At 42.3% G+C, this 16,241-nt stretch overlaps 1 protein-coding gene across 8 annotated transcripts in view; it reads left to right on the top strand.

Moving 5' to 3' along the window:
- The first annotated feature begins 1,952 nt into the window (after positions 1 to 1,952).
- The window catches only part of Psi (P-element somatic inhibitor), a 21,057-nt gene continuing 6,768 nt past the window's right edge, over positions 1,953 to 16,241 (top strand). The window contains exons 1-14 of one of the 8 annotated variants that reach the window (XM_028306658.1): positions 1,953 to 2,047; positions 2,642 to 2,760; positions 3,662 to 3,816; positions 4,903 to 5,041; positions 5,415 to 5,562; positions 6,680 to 6,811; positions 7,134 to 7,301; positions 7,711 to 7,841; positions 9,077 to 9,152; positions 9,840 to 9,999; positions 10,741 to 10,901; positions 11,754 to 11,909; positions 13,014 to 13,146; positions 14,770 to 14,936. In XM_028306658.1, the coding sequence (XP_028162459.1) occupies positions 2,756 to 2,760; positions 3,662 to 3,816; positions 4,903 to 5,041; positions 5,415 to 5,562; positions 6,680 to 6,811; positions 7,134 to 7,301; positions 7,711 to 7,841; positions 9,077 to 9,152; positions 9,840 to 9,999; positions 10,741 to 10,901; positions 11,754 to 11,909; positions 13,014 to 13,146; positions 14,770 to 14,936 (1,731 nt within the window). In that variant the 5' untranslated portion in view covers positions 1,953 to 2,047; positions 2,642 to 2,755. Of the gene's footprint in view, positions 2,048 to 2,087; positions 2,349 to 2,641; positions 2,761 to 3,661; positions 3,817 to 4,902; positions 5,042 to 5,414; positions 5,563 to 6,679; positions 6,812 to 7,133; positions 7,302 to 7,710; positions 7,842 to 9,076; positions 9,153 to 9,839; positions 10,000 to 10,740; positions 10,902 to 11,753; positions 11,910 to 13,013; positions 13,147 to 14,769; positions 14,937 to 16,241 lie in introns of those variants that run through there. The other 7 variants (XM_028306653.1, XM_028306652.1, XM_028306651.1 and 4 more) reach the window with 7 other exon arrangements.

Raw genomic sequence — 16,241 nt, 5'->3', positions numbered from 1 at the left:
TATTTAAACGATGAGTAAGTTATTCCACAATTGCAAATCTACTATGACAAGAGGGATAGCGACGCGCCCGGTTCGCGTCCCGAGACTAGTTTACGTAATCCGCGAGAGGGGCGGCGCCCTGTGCGAGGTTTAGCAAGTGTTAGTCTGGATACTTATAAACTAGGGGGGTAGGACGGTCCGCTCACCAAATCGGTAACCGAGGTCAACGAAGTGGGGGTTCGAGTACCAAAGGTAAAAAGGTTTAGGACCTACGTGGCGAGTGGGGAGGAATCCAGGAAGGGTGGCAGCGGGATTGCTACCGCAGGTCGGGATTGAGTAAAGCATGCACTCGGTAAGGATTGGAATGTGTATACAGGCAACGATGGTTCGCTCGTGTCACGGAAATAGGTTTTTGTCTGTGGTGTCTTTTAGGCATAAATCTAATTTCTTTGGTCCTAATTTCCTTGTTTTCCCTGGCATAAAATGACCTAGGAAATTATAAAAGACCTTTAATAATTCGGCGTTAAGTCAAATTTTGAGTATTTCTTTATTGGAATAAGTTTAAAATTTACATTTTAAGAAATAGGTATCAGAATAGATAAAGAAAAACTTGTTTTTAACTCTTAACTCAATCTACTGCATTTATCTTCCTTAGTTGTGTAAAAAGGTCGTAATGATATAATATTCATTGGCATGTTTGCTTGCGAAAGTACACAAAAATGAGGCGAACAAAAAAAAAAGCAAACCACAGAAGAAAACTTAGAGAAAAAAATATTTATAATAATTTCCTTGGCTACCAAAAATTTATGACCTCATAACTTTGTTTCTAAAACGAATTATGACACCCCTTCTAGATATATTAGCTTAGTTTTTACTACTTAATGCATTGGGAAACAAAAAATAGTTAAAAACAAAAATAAAATTCGTGCCAAGGAAATTAGGCAAAATTGACCATTTTTGGCGAAATACCCACAAAACGTAATTCACGCGGACTGGTGAAGTCGCGGGCAAATCCTTGTTTGATATTAAAGATAGTATTGAAACCTCAGGTATAGCCTGACCAGGAACATAAAAACCCTGGCATAGAGGCGCGTCAATCGCATTTGATAGTGCAACACTGAGTACAGTCGTACCTGTGTAAAATTAATAGGCTAACTTTATGTATCAGGATTCAGGATTACGGGCTAATTTGATATTTTCATAAATTAACCAAAAAATATTATTATAGGTAACCTGGTTTAAATAAATTAAATGAAACCATCAATCGAGCTAGTAGGATTTATTTTATTATTCATCAATAATCAAATTCATAACTTGAATATTCAACTGCAATGTTTGGTCATGAACGCTTCAAACTCGGTACTTCTTTCCCAATTCCATAAAATTCAACACTTAGAAAATTTTAAAGTGACAGAAAATTTTAAAATAGGTAGTTGAAACAAACCACAGCTAATTTTCATAGTGGACTGTACTATACGATAAACATGACAGTCAATTTGACAACCTTTGTCGGAAACATTATTTAATGAAAATATTGTCCGAACCCTTAGTATTTCTCTTCGACAAATACTTTAACACATTGTGAACCACTTTTCTTTCACGACTATAAAAAGATTTTAGCAATTTAATTCACAAAATCAATTGCGCACATTTAAAATAAAGTTTGTTTACACTTTGACAGCAATAGACTGACATGCAAGGTGACATGTCAATGAAGTTTTCAGTTACTGTTGCCATTAAAAGAAATTAGTACCATTAGTTTTCCGCAACATGGCGAGGGTTTTTATGTTCCTGGTCAGGCTATACAATAAAACATAGGATGTTAAGTTACCTACAAAAGTTTTTGAAAACGTAAAGAAAAAATAATTGAGCGCTAGTTACGCCACCTAGCGCTAAAATACTTTTTACTAGCTGTGGAATGGAAAGGTGAAGAAGAAACAAAACGCAATAGTAATAGACAACTGTCAAAATCCACTTTTCTCTAGAAATTTTAAAATAAATGGATAATTTCGATATTTTCAAGTGTCGTGAGGTTTCAAAATGTATGGAATTATTGATTTAATACCTGGTTTGTAACTTTTATATATTTATGTATACGGTGAATTTAATTAATTTTTGTAAAAGTGAAAGAACATAGTATTTTGCAAAAAAAACTACAAAACTATTGTCTATGGACAGCGTCTTTTCGCCATCAAAGTTGCGAGGCAAACCGTGAATTTTTTGGATCTTTTGATCCGTTTTCATGGCTGTCGTATTTAAACATTGATGTCTGCTTTAATTCAAAAATGAGTGACTATCCTTCTATGGCTACGCTTCAAAATAATAGTCAAACGGCGGGATATGTGGATGCTCTTCAGCGTGCGAAATTGGTAAGCTTTGTATGCATAATCGTTTGCTTGCCACCACCGTCTTTATTTTACCGTTATTGCTATTTTAGAGACACCCGTTTTCATAAATTTATTAATGTTGATAGTGAACTCGCTGTCATTGGTTAGTAAAGTTGATATTTCGTTAATTTACGACGTTTTTTTGGTATAACCTACACGGGTTAGTAAAAGCGGGCCATTTCCATGGAAATTGATTCTGAACCTGTTTTGCTTGATTGGCGCGTGAATTTTTGATGAAATGTTTGCGTAGTATTAGTAATGTGTTTTTGTTGTAGGTTGCAGCAAAAATCAGCAGTACTAAACGGCCTCTAGAGGAAGGATCAGAACCAAGTGCAAAGAAATCAGCCTCAGATTCTTTTCAACAACCACAACAACAACAACAACCAGCAATGAGGTAAGACCATAATAATCATGGTATTTTTGATACAACAATACATTTCATGTACATTAAACAGAACATGACACTACATTTTACTTAGAAAATACCACATAAACTGCTATGTAAAACACCACAGTGTGTGTTGTGGTATTTTTGTAGCATCAGCTGTAAAAGTATAAAAAAAAGCTTTTAATAATAGGACTATGCACTTTAATTAATAGTCATTAAAAATTTTTTGATGTGTCACAATATTGTTACACGATAATTTGATAGTGAATTATTGTTGAAATGTTTCATAGGAAGACCTAATAAGATATTTGTATAACATTTATAATAAGAATTGTTCATCAACATTCATGTACATTCATCATTTTATACTTTCATAACATAGACACTTGACCTGAGCTTGTTTTGTATTATAAGTATGTCATAGCTAGTTCGGAACAGAGGCACAATGCACAAGCCTAATGAATCCTTGAATCTCCTGTGCATAAGAATTTATGTGCCCAGATGCGCGACCATCTGAACTTAGCCTAAAAGTAGGGCCATCTCTAAAATTTGGCAACTAGAACAAGCTGCATGGAAACCCCGGATTTTGGAGCCCAGAACTTACATGTCAATAAGTTTTTTAAGCTTATAACAATAAAAAGTTGGTTGTTTGTGGCGTGCCTTGCTGAAGTAGTATCGTTGGATTCAGACTACAAATTAAACCCTGGCCACATGCTCGTATAGGCCTGGTTAAGCGGAGCAGGAAAGTACATATTTGAATAACCAATCAGATTTCCTGGTTTCCTGACTAATAATATCTGATTGGGTGTTCAAAACTCTCTGCCTTGGTTTAAACCGGACCTAAACTAAGACAAAGCTTAGACGGATGGCACCTCTACATAAAAGTAATAGCCACGCCTACTCCCAGTGCTACAGCGGCAGCGGCAGCGGCGGCGGCGGCGGCAGCGGCGCGTATCGCGGCGTCGAGCGGCGGCAACGCGCCGGCGCCCCCACCACCCCCCATGGCCCCCGATCAAGCGCTCAACGAATACATCAGGGTTCCGGACAAAATGGTTGGCCTAAGTAAGTGGCTTCTTAATCTATCGAGCTAGAATTTTAAATTACGTTAACTAAAGCCTGGTCCGTGAGCACGTAGAATCCCGTCCAATGACCCCAAGCTACCCATCCTTATCGCTCGCGCGTAATTATATTGTTGTCGCGACTGTGCGACCCGCGCCCGCAGTGAGTGTGCGAGCGCGACAGCAACATAATTACGTGCGAGCGACAAGGATGGGCAGCTTGGGGTCATTGGATGCGATTCTACTTGCTCACAGACCAGGCTTTATGATGGTTTTGTTAAAATTGCGTAATAAAGTGTCTCAAGTTCTCAATTATTAAATAGAGGTAGTAGGGCTTGGCTTTGCTGATGGCCATGGCTTCGCCCACGAAGATTTTTATAGCATTATCTGCTATAGTTATGTATAAGCTATAACATTGTAAAATTTCATGATACCCAGTAGTTTTTACGTTAGGAATAGGTTACAAATATCCATCCATCTATCTGCATAATATTTAGCATTTATATTAGTATAGACGGAATTAGAATAGAGAGTAGAATTTTCACTAGTTCTTGGCACAAGGTTAACGCTAATATTCACATAGATAAATTATTGCCAAATGCAATTTTAGAGCCATACATCTAGTTTGCTTACAGTATATTGCGAATTTCACTTAACAAGTACAAGACATACTTCAACCAAAATACAGTTGATGACATTACTTATAATCATTTTGATTTATGCCAGAGCTCCCGTTAACCGATCAGCTGTTCATTGTAAAATAGTTTCTTATGCCACATAATCTTTTTCCATTCACACTCGCTGAATGAATGATGGTAAGTATTTACCATTACTGTTTAGTCAGTGTTTAATGTATAATTTTCGTCCCACATTATCAGCCATATTATGTTACGTAACCATTATTACATTAAAATGTTATGTTTTGTATCATTATGATAAGTTATTCAGCGTTGATTACTTTGGCTATTCCTGTAATTTTATTTTGTTAATTTCATTTATTGTGAGTAGAGCTTTGATATATTTAATCGGACATGTATGTCTATTTTTATGCAAAAGAATGTTTAATAACTTCCGGAGTGATTCTTTGTAGTCATTGGACGTGGAGGTGAACAAATTACACGGTTGCAAGCTGATTCGGGTTGCAAGATACAGATGGCACCGGACTCCGGTGGCCAGCCTGACAGAGTTTGCACACTCACCGGTTCAAGGGAAGCTATACAGCGCGCCAAGTAAGTGTATCTATCCATAAGTCTTTATATTATTTAAAATATTTCAAGTGTCTTATTTGCTATGTCTTATATTCATATCATAGCAAAGCAAAAAGGCGAAAGCATTACATTCTATTGTGATATTATTCTAAAATGTTGGTTGTAAAACACCAGAACATACATTTGTAAAGTAGGGTTGCATGTTTTAAATTGTAAGACATATAAGATATCAGCACACTACTTATGCCGGCTGCACACGTTGGTCCCAACCCCACTCGTCCAACGTGAGGATTTAGTCATATTGACACCAACTTTGGGACAAGCGTTGGGAGATGGCCGAAGCGTTTGCATTGTCTAGTCTGGACGCCCAACTAACTCACAGCCTATCATCCAGGGAGTTAGTGAACCAAATAGTGAATCACCGGGGGCGGGAGAACGCTCCTCAACACCAGGATAGCCCGGGCGGCGGCGGCGGCGGCTTCGGCAACGGCGGCGGCGGCATGGCGCCTCCACCGAGGGGCGGCGGCGGTCTTGGAACCACTGTGAGTATCGTCATCATTAACACCAAATCGACCATTTTAATCGTAAATTAGAGAGGGTCATAATCTTATCTAGACATTTTATCGATTTTATCACATCTATTGTCTAAAACAGTAGTTCTTAACCGGTGGTCCGCGGACCACTGGTGGTCCCTGGAGGCATTCCAAGTGGTCCACGAAGAAATCGTAATAAACAAGTGACGTGACGTGATGAGTCGAGTCAACACAATGTAAACGGCGCACAGTGGGCGAGAAATCGACCTCCCCTTTCATAGGATTTTGAAAAAAAAGTGGTCCCTGACAAGAGAGAAATTTGGTAAAATGGTCCCTCGTGACTTAAAGGTTAAGAACCACTGGTCTAAAATCATCGATAAGATTATATCGTCCCTCGTAACCTTTTTTTTTTTTTACCCAGGAAAATGGCCTATCCATACCTACCGCCGGGGGACGGCAGGTTATGTGGGGCTCGAACCCACTAAAAACCTGGGGTGTTCCCTCTGCCGCATAGTGGTCGGCGCCTTGGGTACTAGAAACGACCAAGGCGCCTTCCGCGGACGTCCCGCCCTACACGGCGGGACCCAACACGCCCCCACCTAGTGGGGGGCCGACAGGATTAGCCGGGACCACGAGGCCAATCCCGTCCGACGGCGGTGGTAGCCTGTGCAATGCAGGAGGAGGCGCCCCCGCGTCTCCAGCCTGCTGGCCACCACCAAGGGGAGGAAGAAGCGAACGGTCATACAACCGCCTTCTAACTCCCCTCCTCCGTCTGCGAAGCGGGGGTGCAGAGGGGTCGTCCTCGCGTTCCCGCTCCGCCGCCTCCTACCTCAACGTCAACATGTAATTTAGTCTCCACTACAGGAGTGCAAATATTTTGCACAATAATAAAATGTGGTGGTCTTAATTTACTTGACTTGGTCTGGTGGAACCACACGACTAGTAGTACACTTATTTTGGAATTAACAAGTCTAAAGAATAATGACCAATATAAAGGTCAGCAAGTTTCTATTGTCATAGAAAAAACGACCAACGTGGAGAAGTGAAGTTGGCGAGTGTAGTGTAGGTGACATGATAAATCGGCTTTTTTTATTTCTGTCAAGAACTATATTGTCATTCACTATAGCAGGAGGAAATCATGCTTCCGGGACCTAAAGTGGGTCTCATCATCGGCAAGAACGGGAAAACCATCAAGCAACTACAGGAGCAGTCTGGAGCCAAGATGGTGGTTATACAAGATGGACCCAACACTGAATATGTAAGTTTTCTTATCTTCTTTTTTTCTTTTAACTCAAGAATTTACAGGAAATGTCTGTTGTCTAGTACCCATAGTACAAGCTTTCCTTAGTCTGGTACTAAATGGCGCAGTGTAAAATGTCCAAAAATTTATTAATCCATAGATCGCTGGTCAGTATCCGGCTCGAAGGACCAAAATATAGAACGCGCAGGCGCCATGTCAGCACAATTACTAAACAACTTAATTGCTCGTACAGTTACTCGGCTTTTATTTTTTAAATAGACAATTTCTCTTGCAACAGACTTTGTCTATGACAGTAGTTGATAGTGGTCCTTTCCCACAGGAGAAGCCTCTCCGCATATCCGGTGACCCGGCCAAAGTGGAGCACGCAAAGCAACTGGTACACGAACTATTGGCGGACAAAGACATGCAGCCGGGCGGCGGGCCGCGGTCTCAATACGACGACTACGGCTCCGATCCAGGCAACGGGCTCGCTACTAACTCCACTGAGGTGAGTTACGAAAAAACAGGGCTCTTGGTAGACATATTTTGTATTTATGTGTTCTTCATTGCACCAAAAATGTGTTCAGACTAAACTACATAATGCCTGGAAGCATTTCTCCTAGCCTAGTCAACCAAACCTTCACTGGTTGGGTTTTTATTGGCGGTCAAGCTGTAGATCCTGGCTACACAGGCTGGAGTAGCAGTGGTGGGAGCGAGAGATGAAAATAATCCCATAGTGGCGATTGTATAAGTGTGTGCCTTATTTCACGAGGCAGAGTATGAGAATCATAAAATTGCCCAGCTATCAGAATTCTCCCATAGGTGTGAATGTGGAATGTTTTTTTTTGTTTTTAAGGCTTTCAAGGCTTGAACATCATCATGAATAAAGGACCATTATATTTTACGTCCTTCAACAGGTACTGGTTCCCAAAATAGCGGTGGGCGTGGTCATTGGACGCGGCGGAGACATGATCAAGAAGATCCAAGCGGAGACGGGCTGCAGAGTCCAGTTCCACCAAGAGAGGGACGACGGACCCGGCGACAAAAGGTAAGGCTGCCTTGTACATATGAAGATGAGTATAGACTAGAGCATTGGTTCCCAAAGTGGGGGGCGCACCCCTCAAGGGGAGGCGCAAAGACCTTTAAAGGGGGGCGCGGGCCATCTGTGTACTTAAATATAAAAAAACCTGCGACCGCTTAGGCTGGTTTTAGTGTCACGCGGACTGTCCGGTGCTGACCCGTTCCGCACGGCCAATCTGTATGAACATCTAGGGAGCGTTTTAGAGTAATGCGGTCCGGAGGAACCGTTCGCTCCCTAGCAGTTCATACAGATCGGCTGTGCGGTGCGATCCGTACTGACAGTCCGCGTGACACTAAAACCAGCCTTAGAGAATGCATTCCAGACTGCTCGGTACGACCAGTAAATAATGTTGACTGGGGGAGGAGGGCGTGGATTTTTTTATATGATCGAAAGGTGGCGCATCTCAAATAAGTTTGGGTACCCCTGGACTAGCATTTACTTGTATAGTTCTTGTAACTCACGAAGGCAAGCGAGCTTTACTTGCGTATACATGTACATGCGACACATGTACATAACGATAGTGTAATGTCTATCTAAACTTGAAAACCGAACAGTAGCGAGCCACCACACGTGTAAAGCTCACTCGCATTCGTGAATAGCAATAACTATAACAAAACAACGAGCCGCTCTATGAAATGTTCTTCCTTTTCACTTTACCATTCGTAAGAACGTTACATTGCATAGAAATGTTCGAGTCTATATTCACCGTAACCAGTACGGCTAGCACAAAAAACTTTCCGAGTTCAAATCGTTTGCGTACTCGAATCGCCATCAAAAAATTTAGTAAGAAAACTACAACAGCGCCCTCGTGAACGTGTCGTAAAGTGAACTTAGTATGAGATGTGTTTGCAAAAACTTATTTTGAGAATTAAAATTGTCACGTTATCGTTTAATTCGAAGATTGAGTATCGAATTTTATCGAATACGCAAACGATTCGAAGACGAAAGTTGTTCATGCTAGAGGTACTGTTTAGATGTATAGTCGACAGCAGATTGCTACCACAAAAATAATTACTAGAGTATTTGCCAATTAATTTTGATCTTTATACCTTTGTATAAGGCTTAAAATCAATTGCAGTTTAGCATTTCGTGGTAGTTCGATGTGCTCTCGACTGTTTAACATCAAGAAGCAGGTCTTAGTGCTTTAATGCACTTCAAGAGACAATTTAGAGTAGACCATTATGTATCATGTATGTTTTTAGATGTTACCTACAAGGCAAGCCCCACCAAGTTGAACAAGCGAGACAGATGATCGAAGATTTGATATCTAGTGTAAATGTGAGTATTTTTTTAAAATCTTAAGTTTCCGCAGACTACAGACTCATCGAACTATAATATCCGACAGTTTGGGTTGTTAACTATAATAGTTAACAACCCAAACTGTCGGACTAGTTAACTATAATAGTTAACAACCCAAACTGTCGGATATCTATGACAGCTAATTTGAATGAGAAATCGGTCGATACTTAATCGTTGTAATGTGTGCACTTTCATTCATATGAAGCCACGATAGCCGAATGGTGAAGGGGTCTGACTGGCCGACTTGTCATCCGAGGAACGCGAGTTCGAATCCCGCTCACGCTCGACTATTGTGGTGAGCCCACTCGTGACACAAGCATTTAGCTTAGTACGAGGGGCTAACGGGACTAGTAGTAATTTATGCAAAAACAAATGACTATAGTTCTTGCAACTCATGAAGGCGAGTGAGCTTTGCTTGTGTGTGTACGTGTACAGTACATGTACAAAACGATAAGTAATGTCTATCAAAACTTTTGAGAAACGAACAGTAGCGAGCTAGCGAGCCACCACACATGTGAAGCTCACTCGCCTTCGTGAATTGCAACAACTATACTAATCTTAAAAAAAACCGTCTAAAAAGTCTGTAATCTGCGGGGAATCTTAAGACCATGTTAACAGCTGTGCACTATTTGTAAAACAGAGTAAACAATATTTATTATAACACAGAGGCGAGAACAAGAAGTGAGACAAAGCGGCGGCCGCGGCGGTGGTCGCGGCGGTCAAAGGAACGGCGACCGCGGCGACTACCAACAGTGGCAGGAGAATCCGGAGATCCGGGTCACGTTCACTATCTGTGGGAACAAGTGCGGACTCATCATTGGCCGGGGTAAGTTGCCTGTGCCATCCGGTCATAGTTGGTCGCGGCATTTACCAGCAGTGGCAGGAGAATCCGGAGATCCGGGTCACGTTCACTATCTGTGGGAACAAGTGCGGACTCATCATTGGCCTGGGTAAATGTCATTTGGTTATTTGGTGTCCTTAATTTCTTGAACGTGAAAATATTCTTATAACTTTTATGGTGAACTATCTTTCCGCCTATTTTGTCTGTCACAGAATTTTTTTATCGCCGCGTCCCTGTTTCAAAAACCGGGACTCAAACTATCTCTATGCCAAATTTCATCAAAATCGGTTCATTGGTTTAGCCGTGCACAGACAGAGTTAGTTTCGCATTTATAATATTAGTATAGATTATTATAGATATTATAGATTAGTATAGAATATAGATGTGAATCGCTGTCGCATCAGGGCAGAACTGAGTGCCGCTAAAATGCATTTGACTTCTACTGTCGTCTGTCACTCATAGGACCTCGTTTACCATCTCTGATTCAAGTGTCAAGTAGTTGTTGCTCAAAGTCACGAGTAGCAACAAAACTATGTCACTGGCAAGACTTTGGCGCTAATATACATCCAGTAACTTAAACTTTACTAAGTAAATACTTAAAAAATTACTCTGATATCGTAAAAGAGGCCTATAGTCATTTTTTCAAATGATTTCAATCAGAAGTTAACTAAATAATAAAAAAAGGCTTACGATACATCATACTAATCGAATTTATATTGTGCGCAGGCGGCGAAGTAATAAAGCAGATCAACGCGCAATCCGGCGCGCATTGCGAAGTGGACCGGCGCGCGACGGGCGCGGATCGCAACAACCGCACTTTCTTCATCCGCGGACACCCTGATGCGGTAGAACACTGCAAGCGTATCATCATGGAGAAAGTCGGCATGGTAAGTTGGACAACCTGTAGCTCATCGAGCTGTAGGAGCTAGCTCGCGAACTAAAGAAGATAGCTCGTGAGCTAATGAAATAATTTCGCGAGCTAATAAGTCACGACGCGCAAGCTAATAAGTCATGACGCGTGAGCTAATAAGATATATCGCGCGACCTTAACAACCGCACTTTCTTCATCCGCGGGCACCCCGACGCGGTGGAGCACTGCAAGCGTATCATCATGGAAAAAGTCGGCATGGTGAGTTAGTAGCTAGCTCGCGAACTAAATGAGCTAGTTCGTGAGCTAATGAAGTTAGTTCGCGAACTAAAGAACCTAGCTCGCGAGCTAAAGAAATATATCTCGTGAGTTAATAAGTCATGACGCGCGAGCTAATGAAGCATGGCTCCTGAGCTAGTAAAGCATATCAACGCATGGGAAGGGTACATTATAGCACGCAAAACCGACGGGTGCGTGGCAGAAAGATTCTGGAATGAAAGCCACTCATACAATCGCAGTCTGGCTGGAACGTCCACTCACAAGATGGACAGTTGACCTTAGAAAGGAAACTGCTGAATGCTACCAACTAATTTGGATTTGGAAATCATTGCAGTCTATTCAGCAGTTTCTGGAATACAATTGATACGCATTTTGTGCATTCGTCACCAACTCTCCTATGCTTTGTCTCAGATTTGTGCAACCTCTGTCAACTGCTATGTCTCAGATCTAAGACAAGACTACTTTGTCATTTTGAAACATCATTTGAAAACCGTAGCAGTTGGGGGTGCAGTTTTGCGCGGCTCAATAGCACGCCAAAGGTTAATTATAATTCCAAGTTGACCATCACCCTAAACCACGTGTTCGTCAACAGCCCATAAACTTCATCCAAGACGGCGCCAACAACGGCGGCGGCGGGAACGGCGGCGGCGGCGGCGACTACTACGGCGGCGGCGGCGGCGGCGGCGGCCCGGCGGCCTGGGGGTACAACCCGCACTGGCACCAGCCGAGCGCTCAGTCGCAGTCACAGGTAAGCCACTAACGCCCAGGCCCCTCTTTCCCACCGGGCACTTTGGGCACGTGCCCAGGGCCCTTAGTGCTCCCGTTGTTGGAAATCCCACATAGATTTATAGATGACCCACTGTCGCTCAAAAAAGAGAAGCAAGAGCCATGTGTTCCAGTCATTTGCACAGGATCGCTGTCTCGCCGAGTGCGGTCACTCGTGACAGAGTCGCATGTATGGTAACTACAAAGAATAATGATAAATGACTCCCCGGCGCTCGCGGTATTGCTCTGTACAAATAGGCGAGCGCTGACGTTGATATATGGTACGATTAAGATTGGATCTTTGTAGCAATTTTGGCGGCGTCGCTGCCTCGCGCTAATTCCCAAGTTGAAAGACCTTTGATGATAAGGGCCATCCTTAAATGCCCAGGGCCCCTAGTAAGTTAAAGACGGCCCTGCTAACGCACCTCGCCCGCGACCACGGCGACTTTTTGTAGTGATGCTGTCGTGCGTTTCGTAAACGAATGACAGCATCGCTACTAACGCGCGTTAGTCGCGTTTATATTGCGCTACAGAAGTGATGCCAACGCGCTACAGCAGCGCGATTGTATCGATGCAAACGCGCGACCGTGTCGGATGACATCGGGGAGAGAACGGGGGGAGGGTTACTGAATCGCGTTTGCATCGCGACAGTGTCGCGTTTGCATCACGACTGAATCGTGTTTATGTGGGCGAGGCCACACAGTTAACGACCGCAGACGTATGCGTGAAAATAGTTTGAATAATATTTCCCGTTTTTACAACATTTTAAAGCCGGCCAGGTTGGCTATTACCTCTATTTTGGCGTGATAACTAAGACCTTATGACCCCTTATTCTGATAACAATAATGTAAATATTTATTGAACTACTAGACATTTCTACTCAGTAATTAATTTCTAGTTGCTAGTTGAAACACTGCACATTTTGTTCGGTGTGAAAATGGATACGGTATGTGCGGTACTCTTGTATGTTTCTAATGAGTGACTGTACATTTTTTTTTTTCATTCTAAATGTGTCTGAAGCGACGAGGGCCCACTATTAATAAACAGTTTGAACTCGACAAAACTAACAAAGACCGTATATTCACAGCAGCAAGTGCAAATCAACCCAGCGACCGGGCAGCCGGACTACTCGCAGCAGTGGATTGACTACTACCGCTCGTTAGGACTCAACAACGAAGCGGAGGCTATTGAACAGCAAGCCAAGAGGCAGCAGCAGCAAGGTAGCTATCGAAATTATTATAATTATTTACTTGTTTATTTATAGTTTTTGTCTTTATTAAGGTCACAATCATCTTCCTAATCCAAATAATTTCGCAGTATCTGATATGTCATTTGTAGATCATTAATATCTAACTGAAGTAACAGAAACTGTGATACCTGCACTGAGTTTTCCATAAGTTTAATTATACTGTTATTACACAAAAATGGTCTAATATTGTATTCGTCACTTCCTTAGCAGGTCTTGCACAGTGTGATATGACAGGAGGTAGGTTATACACACAGTAGTGGAAATACATATTTTATATGATTATACTATAACTTACTGTAGTCAATTGCTACAGTTTTGTACCTAATAAGTAAATATAAGGTTCAAATTATGGCGACTGAGCCCTGTAAAAAAGAAAAGCACGTCGAATACCCCAACTAATTGGGGAACATTGGACTTGTTGGCGCGTTGAACTTTCTGTGAGCCTTCCAGCAGATTATAAAATAAAAAATAAACATGGGTGTTTGGAAAACCGGTTTTTCGCATAACAGAGTTATATGGTGAGACTAGCTTTTGCCCGCGGCTTCACCCGCGTGAAATTTAGTTTGTCACAGATCGTCATAAATTATAGCCTTGTTATTCTGGGTTATAAACAATAATACTGTAAAGTTTCATCAAAATCCGTTCAGCAGTTTTTGCGTGAAAGAGTAACAAACATCCAGACATCCTGACATCCAGACATCCATACAAACTTTCGCATTTATATTATTAGTAAGAGTAAGATAGTTCGGTTGATTGACGTTCGGATAATCCGATAGCTTTACTTTATTATACTTTATTATCTTAATGTCGTGTAGTCTCCTCTAGCCCTGTCCCCTGGGTTGACAACTGTGTATTGTCTTCCATCGAAGGCCGACAATACACGGACCGCTTGAAGCAGTCAGGGTCGACAGCTTCAAGCTGCGACTGCACAGTGAACTGCAGAGTTCTATGGACGCACATACACGAACCGGTCGAGCAGTTGCAACTGATTCGGGCGGTCGACAGCACGGTGAATTTTCATCGTGCGGTCAAGCAGTCGCCAGCCATACACTGACTGCTCGAGCTGTCGACAGCTCTCGCGCAGTTACCTCCGCCCACTTTCTTCATTCCACGGCGCGCGCGCTTGAAATTTGTTGAGCAGTTAATGCCAACTGCTCGAGCAGTTATCACTGGCAGCTTCAAGTTGTTGACTCTTGACTACAAGAGCGGTCCGTGTATGTTGATCACTGACTAACTGCTCGTGCTGTCCATGTATTCAAAGTCAAAGTCAAAGTCAAAATTTCTTTATTTGTTTAGACTAATAAATAGTTCTTACAAATCGTCATTTTGCTCTTAAGGAGCCTACATGTCTCATAATCTTTTTACCCTACCAGCGCTTCGAGACCAACATTTGGCAAGTGCTGAGAAGAAGCGCCGCAACAAACTCAGTCACCCTCACCACTGTCTGCCGGTTAATATAAATAAATAGAAAAAGCAGTAGTAGGTACATTTGATTCAGGAGCAGTTCACTGAATTTACCACGCATTCTTGTATGGTGTATCTTATAAGAATGGGTATACAAAATTGCCGGCCTAACATCGATGTCTCCTCGCAGACATGGGCAGCAGCGGCGGCCCCGGCTCCGGCGGCGGCGGCGGCAGCGGCGGCAGCGTCACGCCCACGCCGAGCGGGGCTGACTACAGCGCGCAGTGGGCCGAGTACTACCGCAGCATCGGCAAGCTCAAGGAGGCCGAGGCTATCGAGGCGCAGATGAAGATGAAGGTTGGTACACAAAACAGGTCACCCCGTTCACAGGTTGCTACAGATGTAGCCCTGGGTTACACACCCACACATGTTGCCCTGGGTTATCCATCCACAGAAGTTGCCCTGGGTTACCCAGCAATAGATGGTGCCCTGGGTTACCCATCCACAGATGTTGCCCTGGGTTACCCACCTACATATGTTGCCCTGGGTGACCCACCCATAAGTGCAACAGATGCCGTGACGATCAGCTGTCCTACAAGAGACAAAACAGCGTCCTACGGCTTTTAAATAGGACAGCTTTTGACCAAAGCAGCGCGCTGGATTTGAAGATACAAAGGTTAGTCACTTAACCGAACCTAGTTTTTTACTACCACTAACCATTTTTCAGGATCTTTAAAAGCTATTTATAATTTATTTATAGTGTAACTAATACGATCTATCTGTAGATATCACCATCGACAGGTTTTGAGATCACTAACAATTTTTAGTAGCTATTATTGTGTGAAACTAATACGATTTTTGTATCTGTCACTAAGATCAGACACTTAACCTGAGTTTTGAACCTAGGGTGATACTGCCACTAATCATTTTTCAGGAGCTATAAAGCAGATTTTAGTAAATCTATCTCTCAACTTTAGATATTAGGTATTTGCATCAACACGAAGACCAAACACTTAACCTGAGTTCTGAACCTAGGATTTTTCTGCCAATATAACCATTTTTCGCCATTTCAGGAGATATAATGCTGGTTATAGTCAAATATACATATAAGATGAATCACTATAGGTGTCATCGAAATCCAATTTCTCAGATGCCAAAAATGAAATGAGAATTTTAGTGTAATGTGTAATACCCAAAGAAAGCGTGTATGATTATTGCTGTGTCGAAGCCTACATAAATATTGGTATAGTAACCGAAGAAAGTGTGTGAAATATACGCCGAGAAGGTCAAAAGCCCGACTGACCTTAATAATATGCCGCCTTTAGTACATGTTGTGTCGTCTACCGCTGTTAGGGTGTAATCGAGAGTCCCTGATAGGCTAAATAGGTTATTGTAAAGGTCAAGTACCACTGCTTTAGGAGCTATAATTCTCCACAGGGCATGACTGTGCTGCCTTTTATTAGTTTACTAGCTTTCCGCCCGCGGCTTCGCCCGCGTGGAATTTTGTCTGTCACAGAAAAACTTTATCGCGCGCGTCCCTGTTTCAAAAACCGGGATAAAAACTATCCTATGTTCTTTCCCGGGACTCAAACTATCTCTATGCCAAATTTCATCAAAATCGGTTGCGAGGTTTAAGCGGGAAAGCGTAACAGACAGACAGAC

The sequence above is a fragment of the Ostrinia furnacalis genome, unplaced genomic scaffold, assembly GCF_004193835.3.
Source record: "Ostrinia furnacalis isolate ACB-3 unplaced genomic scaffold, ASM419383v2 OfSCF2039, whole genome shotgun sequence".
NCBI classification, from domain to species: Eukaryota; Metazoa; Arthropoda; class Insecta; order Lepidoptera; family Crambidae; genus Ostrinia; species Ostrinia furnacalis.
This window is presented reverse-complemented; position numbering and strand designations above follow the sequence as displayed.